Source organism: Pagrus major, chromosome 1 (assembly GCF_040436345.1).
Source record: "Pagrus major chromosome 1, Pma_NU_1.0".
In the NCBI taxonomy this organism is placed as follows: domain Eukaryota; kingdom Metazoa; phylum Chordata; class Actinopteri; order Spariformes; family Sparidae; genus Pagrus; species Pagrus major.
The window spans coordinates 35,540,419-35,554,381 of record NC_133215.1 but is presented as its reverse complement, the minus strand read 5'-3'; the positions used below and the strand labels follow the sequence as shown (position 1 = coordinate 35,554,381).

The 13,963-nt window shown below is 43.7% G+C and overlaps 1 protein-coding gene across 1 annotated transcript in view; it reads left to right on the top strand.

The window, feature by feature from the left end:
• LOC141003226 (uncharacterized) overlaps nt 1–13,666 on the top strand; it is an 85,652-nt gene extending 71,986 nt beyond the window's left edge. Inside the window, exons 21-25 of the mRNA XM_073474550.1 lie at nt 3,631–3,640; nt 6,210–6,417; nt 9,304–9,364; nt 9,477–9,885; nt 10,776–13,666. Coding sequence (XP_073330651.1) covers nt 3,631–3,640; nt 6,210–6,417; nt 9,304–9,364; nt 9,477–9,885; nt 10,776–11,467 — 1,380 coding nt within the window. The 3' untranslated portion in view covers nt 11,468–13,666. The remainder of the gene's footprint in view (nt 1–3,630; nt 3,641–6,209; nt 6,418–9,303; nt 9,365–9,476; nt 9,886–10,775) is intronic.
• Nucleotides 13,667–13,963: the final 297 nt, after the last annotated feature.

Here is a 13,963-nt window from a genome sequence, read left to right as displayed (position 1 = left end):
GGCAATCATTCCCCGGGATGAAGAGGAGTTCAGTTTTTACTAAGGTTGAGCTTGAGGTGGTGCGCAGTTGTCCAAGCGGAGATGTCTGCCAGAAATTCCGAGATGTCCATTGCAACGTGGGTATCGGAGGAAGGGGGAAAAGAGAGGAACAGTTGGGTGTCGTCTGCATAACAGTGGTAAAAGAATCCATGTGATGTGATTGCAGAGCCTAGTGATCTAGTGTATAGTTAAAACAGAAGTGGTCCTAGTACTGAGCCTTGAGGGACACCAGTTTCCAGAAAGCAGGGTTTGGACAAGGAGCCATTCAATGTGACCTGAAAGGTGCGATTTGTCAGGTATGATGTGAACCAGTTTAGAGCAGAGTCAGCGATGCCAAGTTCAGCCAGAGTGGAGAGGAGGATTTGGTGGTTGACTGTGCCAAACGCAGAGGATAAGTCGAGGAGAATGAGGACTGACGAGTGGGACGAGGCTCTTGCGTCACGGAGTGACTCAGTCACTAGCCCCATTCACACTGCTGTTTGAATGTGGGGATCCTGCGCCAATTCTTCGCATCCTGCTCTGTGTGAAAGTCTCAAATGCAGCAAGGGGTGAAATTTAGCTGCGCCTCCGGAGGTCGTATCAGAGGCGCATTATTGGCAAATCGAACCAGTATGAATGGATAAGCCATCGGCACGTAGCGGGGGTGTGTTGATCTGATGGTGTTCACTGTCTGATAAGCAAACAGGCACTTCACTCAACAAAATAAAGAGGAATGTCCCACAAAGCAACGTTACAGGACCAAACAACAGTAATGTGGTAACTGGTCGTGTCTTTGGCAACTTATATGAGGAAAAAAATACTGCAGTTATACCTGGAGAAGTGTCTGTCCTCCTGTCTGTCCTACCGAATCTTCGTCACATTTCCGCCCGAAAAACAGCGTCTGTCCCCGGCAAAAAACTTTTAACTCACCAAGTGTTTGCCGCGGTGAAAATCACCGCGACGGGCAGCCCTCCTGACTGAGACTTCAGTGAACTTTCCCCCAGAAAACAGAAACCCCTCCCCGCGAGTGACAGTGTCCTGTTTACTGATGGCGTTTATGTAATTATGTAATTTAGAGCGAAAAACATAACTTTGTCACTTTCCAGGATGTTTGGTGGGTCAGGATCTCAATCACAAAACATTATAACTGCATCCATATGATTATATACAGCCAGTGGGTACATGTTTAAATTAACAGGTGGACACTGGGGAAAACACAGTGAAAAAAACACACAGATGTCATCATCATGACGTGTACCGTCACGCCTCTTTTGGAGCCGCAGCGCTGGCTTTCTGTGTGAATTACATACTGGTTCGTCGTTATGCTGGAGCTGCTTGGTTCTATGTGAACAACCAGCGGCGGAGAATTGGCAAACCGCCGCTGCGGCGATAATGCGGCGTCTTTGTGTGAAAAGGGCTACTGTGAGGAGGGCCGTCTTAGTGGAGTACGCAGTCCTGAAGACTGACTGATTAGGGTCAAGGAGGTCATTTTGTGAAAGATAGGAGGACAGTTGTTTGTAGACAGTGCGTTCCAGGGTTTTAGAGAGGAATGAAAGAAGAGATACAGGTCTGTAGTTGTGGATGTCAGCTGAGTCTAGGATGGGTTTCTTTAGGAGTGGCTTTACTGTAGCTGTCTTGAAAGGAGCTGGAATAAGGCCTGAAGTGAGGGAGGAGTTGATCAGGGTGGTAAGGAAAGATGCCGTGTGAGATGTTTTGGAGAAGAGAGGAGGGAGTCGGGTCAAGGGAACAGGTGGTGGCACAGTTAGACGTCACTAGTGTGTGAACATCTTCAGAGGAGAGAGGGCTGAAGCAGGTAAGGCCATCATAGGTGAGGGTTGGGGGAGGTGCTTTTTGAACGGGCATAGGAGTAAATGATGAGCTGATGTCTTTTACTTTTTTGGTAAAGTAAGTTGCAAAGTCATCAGCAGTGAGGGAGGAAGGAGGGGGAGGGGTAGGAGGGGTGAGGAGCGAAGAGAACATGGAGAATAGTTTCCTGGGGTTTTTAGGCAGAGGAGTTTATCTTTGACAGGTAGAAGGCAGATTTGGCTGCTGAAACAGTTGATGTGAAATCAGAGAGGAGGTGGTGGTAGTGAGCAAGGTCATCAAGATGACGTGATTTGGGGACAGAGAGTGCTTAAAGAGGAGGAGAGGGAGGATAACAGAGTGGAGGAGGCTTCCTTGGTGGACAGTAGAGAGAATTGTTCTGTAGATGGTAGTGAGGAGAGAACAGTTGAGGAGAGTGGCGGGAGAGAGGGATTTCAGGTTGCAGCGGGTGGTGACCGTGCGAGGTGTAGGGGTGAGGAAAGTGGTGGACTTCAAGGGGAGAGAGAAAGCGACAAAGTGGTGGTCGAACACAGTGGGGTAACAGAGAGTGCAGAGGTACTGCAGGACCTTGTGAAGACAAGGTCAAGTTGGTTCCCGGCCCGGTGGGTGGGTTGAGAGGGGGGGAGTGTGAGGTCAAATGTGGAGAAGAAGTTGATGAATTCAGATGAGTGCAGCTTCTCTGGGTGGATGTTGAAGTCACCCAGGACAACGAGTGGTGTGCCATTGTCAGGGGAGCAGCTTAGGAGGGTCTCCATCTCATCAAAGAAGTCACAGAGAGGACCGGGAGGGCGATAGATCACCACAATGTTGAGCTTGAAAGGAAGGGTGACAGAGACAGCGTGGAATTCAAATGCAGATCTGGGTAGGTGGTCCAGGGCAAGGACCTGGTAGGACCACGTGGGTGAGATGAGGGGTCCAGTTCCTCCTCCTCGACCAGTTTGTCTCGGGGAGTGTGAGAATGAGTAGGCAGTTGAGAAGGTAGTTGGAGTGGCAGTGTTTTCTGGGGTGATCCAGGTCTCTGTAAGGGCCAGGAAGTGGAGAGTCTGCAGGGAGGCATAGGCTGAAATGGTGTCCGCCTTATTGACTGCAGACTGGCAGTTCCATAGCCCCCCTAGTACTTCAAGTTCAGTACCGGTGGAGAATGTTGGGTAACAGAGATTGGCTGGGTTACAGCCTCGAGCAGTGGGTCTCTGGTGAAATCTTCTCCGGTTTGATGTCCTGACTGGGATTGGGAGGGACTCATGGCTGCGATCTGTTGTGGACAGTGAGTTACTTGGACTCCCTCGATGGACTCCCGCAGAGAGACTCCCTAAGTCTTCGTTTGGCTGTCCTGACGCTGCAGCTGACACTGTAGTGACTAGCCCATATGTGCTAGATTTACCTTATGCAGGCTTAGCTCCACCCTGCAATCAAGCCTATTCACCACACCTGACTTGGCTGAAACTCACTGATAGCCACTAAGCTTCAACAGTTTCACAAGAATTGACACAAAAAGTACCTAGACAAGATTAAATATTTCAACTAACTCTCATCAGAGAATGCCTAAACACTGGATCTACAATTTCTTCTTACTCACCAGCAGTAGTTCACAGCTTCATTCCCCTCGACAAAATGTAACTGTGGCGCGTTTTGACCTGCTGCTGATGTCTGACTCTCTCTCTGCTGCTTCATGCCTCTCCAGTCTTCTCGTCCCCAGAGTCATAGTCCTGGTCATCCGCTGTAAATCACCTCCATACTGTATCCCTTGTCTTCAGACTGACCTCTGTCACTCTCAGAGGCTGTGTTCAGTCCCAGTCTAGTGTCTAGCCATGCTTACTGGGGGGTGGTTGAGCAGAGCCCTATTGCTTGTGCTAACTCTCCCTGTCTTCCAATGTCACAATCATGGAAGCTAATGGGGCCACTTAGCTCCACAGCTAACTGAGCTATTTGCTAACGGCAGCTAGTCACAACAGCCTAAGTTAGCTAAAGCAAACTGTATGGTGAGCAGCAGTTAGTGGTCCAGCTGCCCCCTATAGTTTTGGAGCTACCTTCAAAGTCTGACCATTTCTTACAAATTACACCTTTTAATTCTTTAAAGAATCATGAAAGCAGATGTTGCAACATTTTAATAGTTATAATCGGCTTCAAGTAACTTAATCAGGTTTGGTATCAGCGGAAGGGTATGCTGTTATTTCTCCCGCATGCAGCTCTTAATAATAAATTGAGCATTGGATTAGAGCCCAGCCCAGTGCTGCCCAATATCGTTTTTGTAATGAAATGAAATTTCCTTATTAAAGCTGCATAATCAATATATTGTTATATTATGCCTCACTCTGCATACCTATGTGATGTATATTGCTGTACTGATATGTCTGTAATAAGCAAATACCAGCTGGACTTTTTTGTTTTGGTCATCATGTTTGGTATGAAGTTGCCCTCATGTTGTGTGTCTGTGGTGCAGTAACATCCAACATTTAATCTCTTTACTGTATGTGCAGAAGGAGGAGGAGCCAGATGTGGTGCTGGTGAAGGTGGAGGAGGTGGAGCCAGTGACAAGGAGCCAGACTGGCCTCAGCATACAGGAGGGTGAGTGGACACATCCAACTGTAATGATCCTTACAATACAAAGTACATATTCAGGATTCATTTATTTGTCAGTACACAACATATTTTTTATGGTTAGCTGTGGAGGATGAGTTCAGGAGCCCTACAGCCTGAGGAATGAAGCTGTAGTGTGGTGGTACAGCAGCAGATACTTCAGTATCTTTGGGTGAACAGACTGTGTCTGGGTGGGTGTCGTCTTTTAGTATCTTTGGGCTCTGTGCAGACATCTCACTTAACCAGTACTGTTTGGGATTCCAGTCAGGATGCATTTTATTGCTCCTCTGTAAAAGTTGACAAGAACATTCCGGAAGAAGCATCGTAGATTCTTTGCTTTTTTTTAATTTTTAACATGGGTTGGGATGTATGGTGGCCATGTTAGGTTCCCTGTGATGTTGATTTTCAGAAACCTTGAACTGTTAACCTGCTCCATCTCAGCTCCACTCATGTAGTCTTTATAGTTATTCTTACCCAGCATGGCTACTTGTGTTTGTTATCAATTTCAAAATGAAATGCCTCCTTCCTGTATGGTAGCAAACTAGATTAATATTGGAAAAGCAACAACAAGTGCGACATCACAATAATATCATCATCATAATAATAAAACAAAATATCAGTAATAAGATACCAGTTTATCAATATAAAAGTCAAACACTACACTCAAGCCAAAAGGATGCTTCAAGCAAGAAAGATGAAACCTCACACATCTAAAGGATAGAAGTGCCAAATGCCTCTTTGTCATATTGTCAGCCCAGGGACGTGCACAGACATTTTGGGGGGGGCAGGGGCTCAAACAAAATAGGGGGGCACTCGACCCACCCACAAATTCTCTATTCCCATAATTCACACGCTTTATTCCTTGAGAACCACACATTTGACATGTCCTCATCAAATTAATTCATTGTTCACTAGTTTAGACCAGTTTAGTCACATCGGATCAACAAGTTTTTCTAGATAGGAAAATTAGGAAATATACAATTAAGTGGCATCCAAACAGATTTCCTGTTTGTCCAAGAACCTGATTTTTTTTAGGCCAGTATGATACTGATTACTGATCTCATGGGAGCATAATTCAACTATTTGAGATATGGAGGTAGACATGCTAAATTTCTGAACTGGAATGGAAAAAATACAACTTTTCTGTGTAGTTTATGTAAGGGAGTAGGTTTGCATGTAGAGCCACTCCACCCAGCACTGACAAGTTTAATCACAAAATCACTCAGTACCTCTCTCTTTGTTTCCAGGGTTGGTGGAGTCGAGCACCGATGACTATAGAGCAGGCATGCCATTTGATGAAACTACGCATGTCTCCACCAATCAGCTGTCTGACCTGCAGGAGTCTGGGCGGGGCTTCTCAGAGGTCAGCTATGGCCGTTCTTCGCTGTGGACTAATGGGGGGGGTAGTTATTGTCATGATGACAGCCTCCCAGGGCCATCATCACACTGCGTCCCCCTGTCATACTTGCCGAACACACTCATTGTAGCAGAGCCAGGCAGCTCTGGGAGGGGATTGGCTGTTGAGAATTCAGCAGGAAGGGGATTGGCTGCTGAGAGCTCCATAGACTTCCACACCTCTGTGTCCTTTCAGCAGCAGCCTCCTGTTATCGATCTGTCAGAGGAGTCCAGCCCTGTTCAGGTTTTAGGTCAGATACAGGGGCCCCAACAGTTCCTGGATGCAGGTCAAAGTCAGGTTCAGGGAGGTTTTAGCAGTGCTGAAATGCAGCAGAAAATCCCCAGGAAAAGGGTTTGCATCTGTAGGTTCTGCAGTAAAGCGTTCAGCTCCCCAGCAAATTTAGAATCCCACCTCAGGACTCATACAGGAGAGAGGCCGTATGGCTGTAGTATCTGTGGCAAAAAATTCTCACAGTTCTGGAACCTGAAGATCCACAAGAACATTCACACTGGGGAGAGACCGTACCAGTGCTTGCTCTGCCCCGAGAGGTTCTCTGATCCAAGCAACCTGAAAAAACACCAAAAGAGACACCATCCACAGATGTAGACCAAGATCTTAGCATGCTGTTATTATGTTTCAAAAAGAGTCAGAAATACAAGCTTTATATTTTACACAACAGCAAGATAGCGACCACAGTGTCAAACAACACAAATAGCTCTTCAGTTTTCTAAATTACTTTAATTTATCAAATAAAAAGGTATTTAAATGGTGTCAAATAATAGCCATTGTGACCAAATAAAGGCTGGTCCCTAATAAACATCAAGGCCCACAAGGTAAATTCCGTATAATGTCCACACAGATTTGACAACATTAATTCCATCATTGCAGTACAGTCATGTCATACTCAATGTTCTGATGAGAAGACTGTCTCTTTCCTTCAGAAAACCTGTTCTTATTCAGGAAATGTAAAAAATGAATTCCGGTAACTTCGTCTTTGAAACTCAACACTATTAACATGTATTTCAAATTCAAAGCCTACCAGGAACAGGAGGGGTTTTGAGACTTTTAATGTGAAAAATCTGTGCTTGATTGACAGTTGCTTATTTTTTTCAATTGCTGTTAAGCCACTGTCATCTCGCCACCTGGACAGGTGTTTCACATTAAAAGCCTACCAAGGAGAGGAGGGACTCGGCGATGCAGAAACACTCATAAGCACCGGTGAAAATTTCGGTATAGTCACACAGTCAACACAAGTTGGTATTACTAAACAACAAAACAACACTGCCACTATCCCTCTTTGGCTGTTCTGTATTTCAGCCAGTTGAAATTGGCAACTTAAGACATACATTTATCAGTACTTGTTGTGTGTGGCCAGGTGCAGGAGAGTCTGCTGCAGGGGCGATCTGTTACCAATTCTTTGTTTCTGCAGGGAGTGTCATCTCTTCGCACGTTCACTCATCGGACATCACAGTTTTGCACCAGCTACAGCTTTTCATACGTATATTTTTGACAGGTGGCGAGCAGCTGGGGTGGCCAGACATTTTTGAGCCACCCCAGTAGATCCGCCCCTGGATTGGAAATAATTAGTGAATAAAACTGCATTTGTCTTAGAACGGGCAGCAGAGTGGCAAGCATGACATATTTCTGTTGGTGTATATGTCGTGTGATCACACAATCACAAATAATCAAATACTCTTAGGGAAATTAGGCTTGTCTCTACTGTGAGCCTGTTACAGATGAAGGCAGGATCTCTCTGAATTGGAGATAATTAAAAGTAGTTCGAGGGTTACAGAGCCTGGCCTGTATTTGAATTAGCTGATGGTTGTCATGGATACAGATGTACAAAACAAGCCGATACTACAGAAAACTTGCAATCACTGATGTAATGAGAAATTTCAGTGCAGGACAGAATGGTGAGTTTGGGGACATGTTGGCTCAGTAATATTGTGACATTTTGAACATATTTTAATCCTGTTCTTCCAGTGGAAATGGATTCAGTTTGCTCTCAGTAATGCAGGACCTTCTTTGTTTCATCTACAGGAATATTTTTCTTCTTGAGGAATGTGTCTTTTTAAAGTGTGACTATTATGTAAGATATAAGCCATTGTAGCCTAAATATATACTGTTAATGTAACACTGGCTTTTTCTATTGTGTCACAATTTTGTAAATCCTGCTGAATGTTCACAGTTTGCAATGTAAATCATTAAAACTGGATTAAAACTCAACTTGTGAATTTGTGTTTTTATTTTAAACCATACATTACAAAATTGTGACACAATATTATCAAGTCTATAACTAATACAGTGTTCTAGTTCATAATGACCATATATACAGATTTCACACAGATGTCTATATGCCTTCAAGTAGAATAGATTTCACCACATTTCTGAAGCGAAGAGGTGCTTTTCACAGAATGGCCCCTTTAGATTTTTGACACTTTGAGCATTTCTGCACTGTCACCCTCAGGAGAAGCCATCAGATGGTGTTGTGTGGTGTAATGTGAGCCTTTACAATTGAAGTCTTGTCATGAGTGGCAGTTTTCCAGTCACAACATGACAAGATGCAGAGATGAATTATGACAGCAGTGGGGTATGAGGTGACATCTGTCTGTGCAGATTAGTGCTCGTCATTCTGTTATCAAGATGTCCCAGACATTAAAAAAACCACTACAGTCACATTATGAACCAACACTGTCCTATTTTGGGACTATAAGAGCCTTTTTTAGGGGCAAAGGACTACATGCTTTCATAGACCAATCATTACTGGAACCACTCAATTACTTAAAGGAACAGTTCACCCCCACCCCCCCCACCCCCCCAAAACAGCAAGCCTTATTCCAAACTGAAAATATACACCTATCAACACCTTTGAAGCTTCCTAATTATATCTTGTTGGATTAATCAGTACACAAATATAATGTCAAGATGATAAGTTGTGGCTGTAGGGGGACTTGTCATGTAACTGGTCATGGTATTCAGTGCATCCAGCCCGAAATAGAAGCATGTAATTCCTCATAAAAACACAACTTGTCATCTGATTGAGTGTGGAATAAATAAACAAGATACATGTTTATTAGTAAACTCTAGTGTGGTAGGTATATTTGTTACCTTTGTCAAGAGCTAGACTAACTTTTTCCCCCTGCTTCTAGTCTTTAGCCTAAGCTAAGCTAAGAACCTCTAGCTTTAGTATTATATTTAAGTTTTCCTCTTAATGTCTAGAAATAGTTGCATTACTCCCACTCATCAACACTGAACAACAGTTTATACTACTGTGGTGCAGGATTTGACATCTCTTGAGAGCAACAGCAGAAGCAGATTGCATTTCCAAGGTTATTCCTCTTTTGTGATGAACGGCTGAATTGGCATAATGCTACATAAATATTACATAGTATAGACCTGTGAGAGCAGCCCCTTTGCATCTTATCATGTCTGGTGTGGATACATCCATTCATCTTTACATCTTTGTTAATTGTGTATGAATTGTCCAGCTCCGTTCTGACGGACAGACATGAGAGTGGCCTTATTCCTCCTCTAACTCTCTACAAGAAAGTGAGGGAGCATGTTTCCCCATGTGTCCAACTGAATCCTGATGAGATTGAAGTCATTAACATCTGGTTTTAATACATCTCTCTTCTGCTCACACACCCCTTCCCGTCCCCAGTCTGCAGCACCTCAGTCACAAGACCCTAGCAGTATAGTGGCAGTCCAGCTGAGGGTACCAGACACCAACACACCAGCTAGCCCCAACACACAGCAACAGAGATCCGGTAACAACAACCCTCTGAGCTCTGAATACTCACTGTTTGAACTGGAGACATTCTTCACCCGCTGGGCCCCTGATGGTGACTCTGTATCGGCCCCTGGTGGCCCTTCATGTTCTTTCACCGTGGATGACTCAGCAGAGTGTGACCAGGATGGAGTTATTATTGTGGAGAGTGAACTACAACCTCAGAATGCTCTTCAGCCTCCACAAGGATCAGTTTCCTCAGCAGTGAGGATGAGTGGAGGGCAGAGTTTTTCCTCTGAATCCGACCATTCCAGAGTCCACATCCAGCCATCGGTGTCACAAGGTGAGGGATCGTCTACTCTCCTTTGTAGAGCCTTCATGTGCCAATGTTTTTCTTTTTCTTTTCTTGTTGGTTTGTAGAAATGATCATGTCAGGAGCTGATAACTGCTGCAACAGACATGAATAAAGATCATATAATTCAAGATTTTGAATGGAGTGCTAGACACAGAGGCCCTGTTTTCGGACATGATATTAACATTAACCTTAGTGATCCGATCACAGGGGGACAGCTCTAAGTGCACCTGTGAACACCACTCATTTGAGATCCGACCACTCAGACCACATTCAAAGATGGTCTGGGCCACACATGACCACATTCTTTTAGCTGTGTGTACATGTGTCCTGGCCCACTTACTCAACTGAAGCCACAACAACAGTCATAATGGATTCAAGGCTGTCTGATTTCCATGTGGTTCACTGTAATGTTAATTACATGTTTGGGCTGTCTTAACTGGCTTAGCTCTTGTGGCTGTGTAAAAGCGCTAAAGAAATACAAGTCCATTTACCATTTAACCTGCCAACAGCAGATGTTTGTGAACAACTTTCAACTAATCCAACCAATGTGCTAGTAACCACAATATCACCATGCTCCCTTAACAAATCTTCTGATTTTAAGAGTTGTTTAGGTAGGAGAAACTTTGTGAAATGGCTACAAAAAATTCTAAATGATTGGTGTTGTTTAAATAATAAATAAATTCTTTATTATTTGGCCCTTATTGTAAATATCACACATACATATTGCACCATTAAAATGACATGGTGTTTTCTTTTTTTTTACTGTCCAGTGCAGTAGCGGATTCTCATTTATTTTGTGTGTACAGTGTCATGTTTGAATCATTCAGAGAGAATGATGTTGTGGATGTGTGCTGACACATTGTTTTCTCTGCTCCCAGCTCTGTCAGCAGGGACTGTGTCCATACCTCTGAGGATGCAGGCTCCATCTTCCCAGCCTCCATGGAGCAGAACATCAGCCATGATAAGAAGTGCCAAGGCTCAGCTGCTACAGCAGCATCGCAGCACCAACAGGATGTCACAGCAACAACAGACCACACTGTCCTCCAGCACGGCTGCTGTCAGTAACACTGGCAGTGCTGATAAAACAAGTATCTCTGGTATCAGCTCAACCAGTAGGACTATGAGCTCCACGATGGCTCCACAGTCAGCTTTACCTGTCAGGGGTACCACAGCAGTATTGGCCAGCCTCGAGGTGGCCATAGCTGCACAGCATCAAGCCAGCCTCTTGGCTCACCACAGTCAAAGCCAGGGTGCCAGCATTGTTCCTGGTGAGCGTCGCAGAAAGAGCTATGTATGTCGATCCTGTGGCAAGGCTTTCTCCGGCCTTTCCAACTTGGAGGCTCATGAGAGAGTCCACACAGGGGAGAAACCTTTCCGCTGCGACACCTGCGGGAAACGCTTCTCAGAGGCCGGGAACCTGAAGAAGCACCAGAGAGTTCACACCGGGGAGAAACCCTTCAGCTGTGACCAGTGTGGGAAGAGGTTTGCTTGGATCTGCAACCTGAGGACACACCAGCAGTCTGCCACAGGCTGTGGCCCACAGGCCAGGGGAGGGTTAGGTCTGGGTTGATCACAGAGTAGATAGACTGTGGATGACAGGACTGTTATAGTTAATACTATTTAATTCACAAACACAGAGGCACATTGTCATTTCTTTATTATTAAAGATATACAGTGCATTGAAATGTCTAAAAATGACGAGACATTGTTATATATTTTGTTAAGTTGTGTTCTTACATTATCCCAAATGTTTCCAACATTGTTCAAGCTCAGAGAAGTCCCCAAGTTTATTTAAGGTAACGATGCATTTTCTTTGGTCGCCTGTCACTCTGACAGAGAGGATGAAGTCAAAGAATGAGACCAAACGTAACATGAATAAAACTGGAAAACATTACCTCGTCCATAAACATTTTTGCCTGAGTCACATAGCTTTTCATCAGCAATGGTGGTTGTTTAATGATGTATTCACTACCACTGAATCAAGTTTGACCATGGGATAATTTGTGTTTACTTATGTTACTAGCGCAAGTCACCCCTAATCACCAGATTAATTTACAGTAGCTGTAAGCTAGGGAGGGTGTGAGTGTGAGTGTACACCCGACAATGGATGTCACCTCCACGGATCACTGCTGCAGTCAGGTTGATAAACAGGACTGAAGATAAATCCACTTTTTAATCCCAAAAGTTAAAAAGTAATCTCTGAGCTCTCCTCCCGTCGGATCAGAGCAGAATCTGATGTGATTATTGGTGTTTATTCCTCCAGAAGGCCTGGCTCTGCAGCTGACTCGGAGGCTCTGAGCAGCTTAGCAGGAGCACTACTCCTCCTCCTCCTCACACAACACTTGGCAAATATATTTTGTTTTGTTTTGGATTGGGAGACCCTAGTTTTGAATAGTAGTACAACAATACAAAGTGTGAAACCGTTACCATATTCACTTATTCCGTCTTTAATATTTTCCGGATGTTTTTTGTCTGTGAAGAAACACTGTTTAGCTATAGGCCCGCAGTTACAGGGCCAAACCTGTGTTTTTTATGCTTAAGCTCACACACTACAATTCATTAGTACTTTACATTACTAACAACAATTTACCAAAGTAGGTTTTATTGTTATAGAGTTTTGAATGTGCTTTTCCAGGCAGTCACCTGTTTTAGTCAGAGGTCCAGTTTGTGGGATTTAGTGACATCTAGCGGTGGTGTTGCAGACTTCAACCACCTGGGTAGTGTTTGATTCGTCTGTTCTGAGCTACTAGAAACATGGTGGTGCAATACGATAGACCGTGGAAAGACCCTCTACCTTTGTTGATAAAACAGAAACACAGCAATTCTTAGTTTAAGGTGACTATACACTAATTTTTCTGCCAGTAGATCCCCCTAAATCCCACACACCGAACCTTTAATGTTGCTTGAATGCAGATTGATTTGGACGTCAGCCCTGTAATACCATGCAACAATAAGCTGACCTATACAACGACTGTAGAAACAATGTTGACTGTGATTCTTCTTTTTCAAGTGTCTGCAAGTTGATCTGCTAAAAGTCAATGAAAGCACATCAGAAATTCCAGCAGCCTATGGTGTGCTTTGGAAAATTGTTGCTAGTAATGTCATTTCTACTTGACTTGTACTTAATGGGATTAACATTTTTTTCTGGTCTTCCTCTAACTGCTCGGTTGTAGAAAAAAATACCCTGGTGTTGTGCCACCACCAGTTCACCTTCCAACTGGAAACAGATATTTTTTTAGTAGAATGTGGTCTGACTGCATATGGTTCAATAACACAGACAATATGACTGTTCAAAAAGTTTTAATGGTGCCAGCCCAAGCCAAAATCTTCTCATTGTGACTATTAAAATGACTCTGAAAGATGTCATTATGATGTGTTTTCATTAATGTAATTTATAGATAAGTAATAATTTTGAGACATTAGTATAATTACTGTAAACAAATTAGACCAATGCGGTTGTTACAGTTCTCTACATAGATTCAGCATAATCCAAAACAAAAGATGGATTAGGAGTAGGTTTTAGGGTTTATGGGAAATGTGGTTTTATACTTTTTAGAGACTCAGCACCATTCCACACATTCTTGTTAACATTACACTATATGGTCACAATTTGTCAGTCATGTACTTTTGTCCTCATTTTTTGCTGTCTTTATATGTCCCACCATACGATGAACCTCTGTCAGCAGCGAGGTCTGTAGTTGAGATGATTTTTTACTGTGAACGCTTCAAGTATATTTTGTTGATATGTACAATAAAGTTGTTATGTTGAGGTGGTCTCCTATCATTAATTGTCACAGAAATAAAGTAAAAGACTCCATCCATCAGCTCAGCATGTGTGTTGAGCTTGAGCACCATCAGGGGAGAGACCAATGATTTTACAGGACTCCAGACTTTTTACCACATGTAAGTTAGGTTTTGGTTGAAACATCACAATGAATGAGCCACATTAAAAAGGGGGTGTTAGCTAAATGTCACACAGTAGCAGCAGTTTCTGTGTAGTTAGTTTCCCTGTTCAACAAAAGTGGCCCGTTTTTCTGAGTCACAAAACGACATCATAATGGTTCAC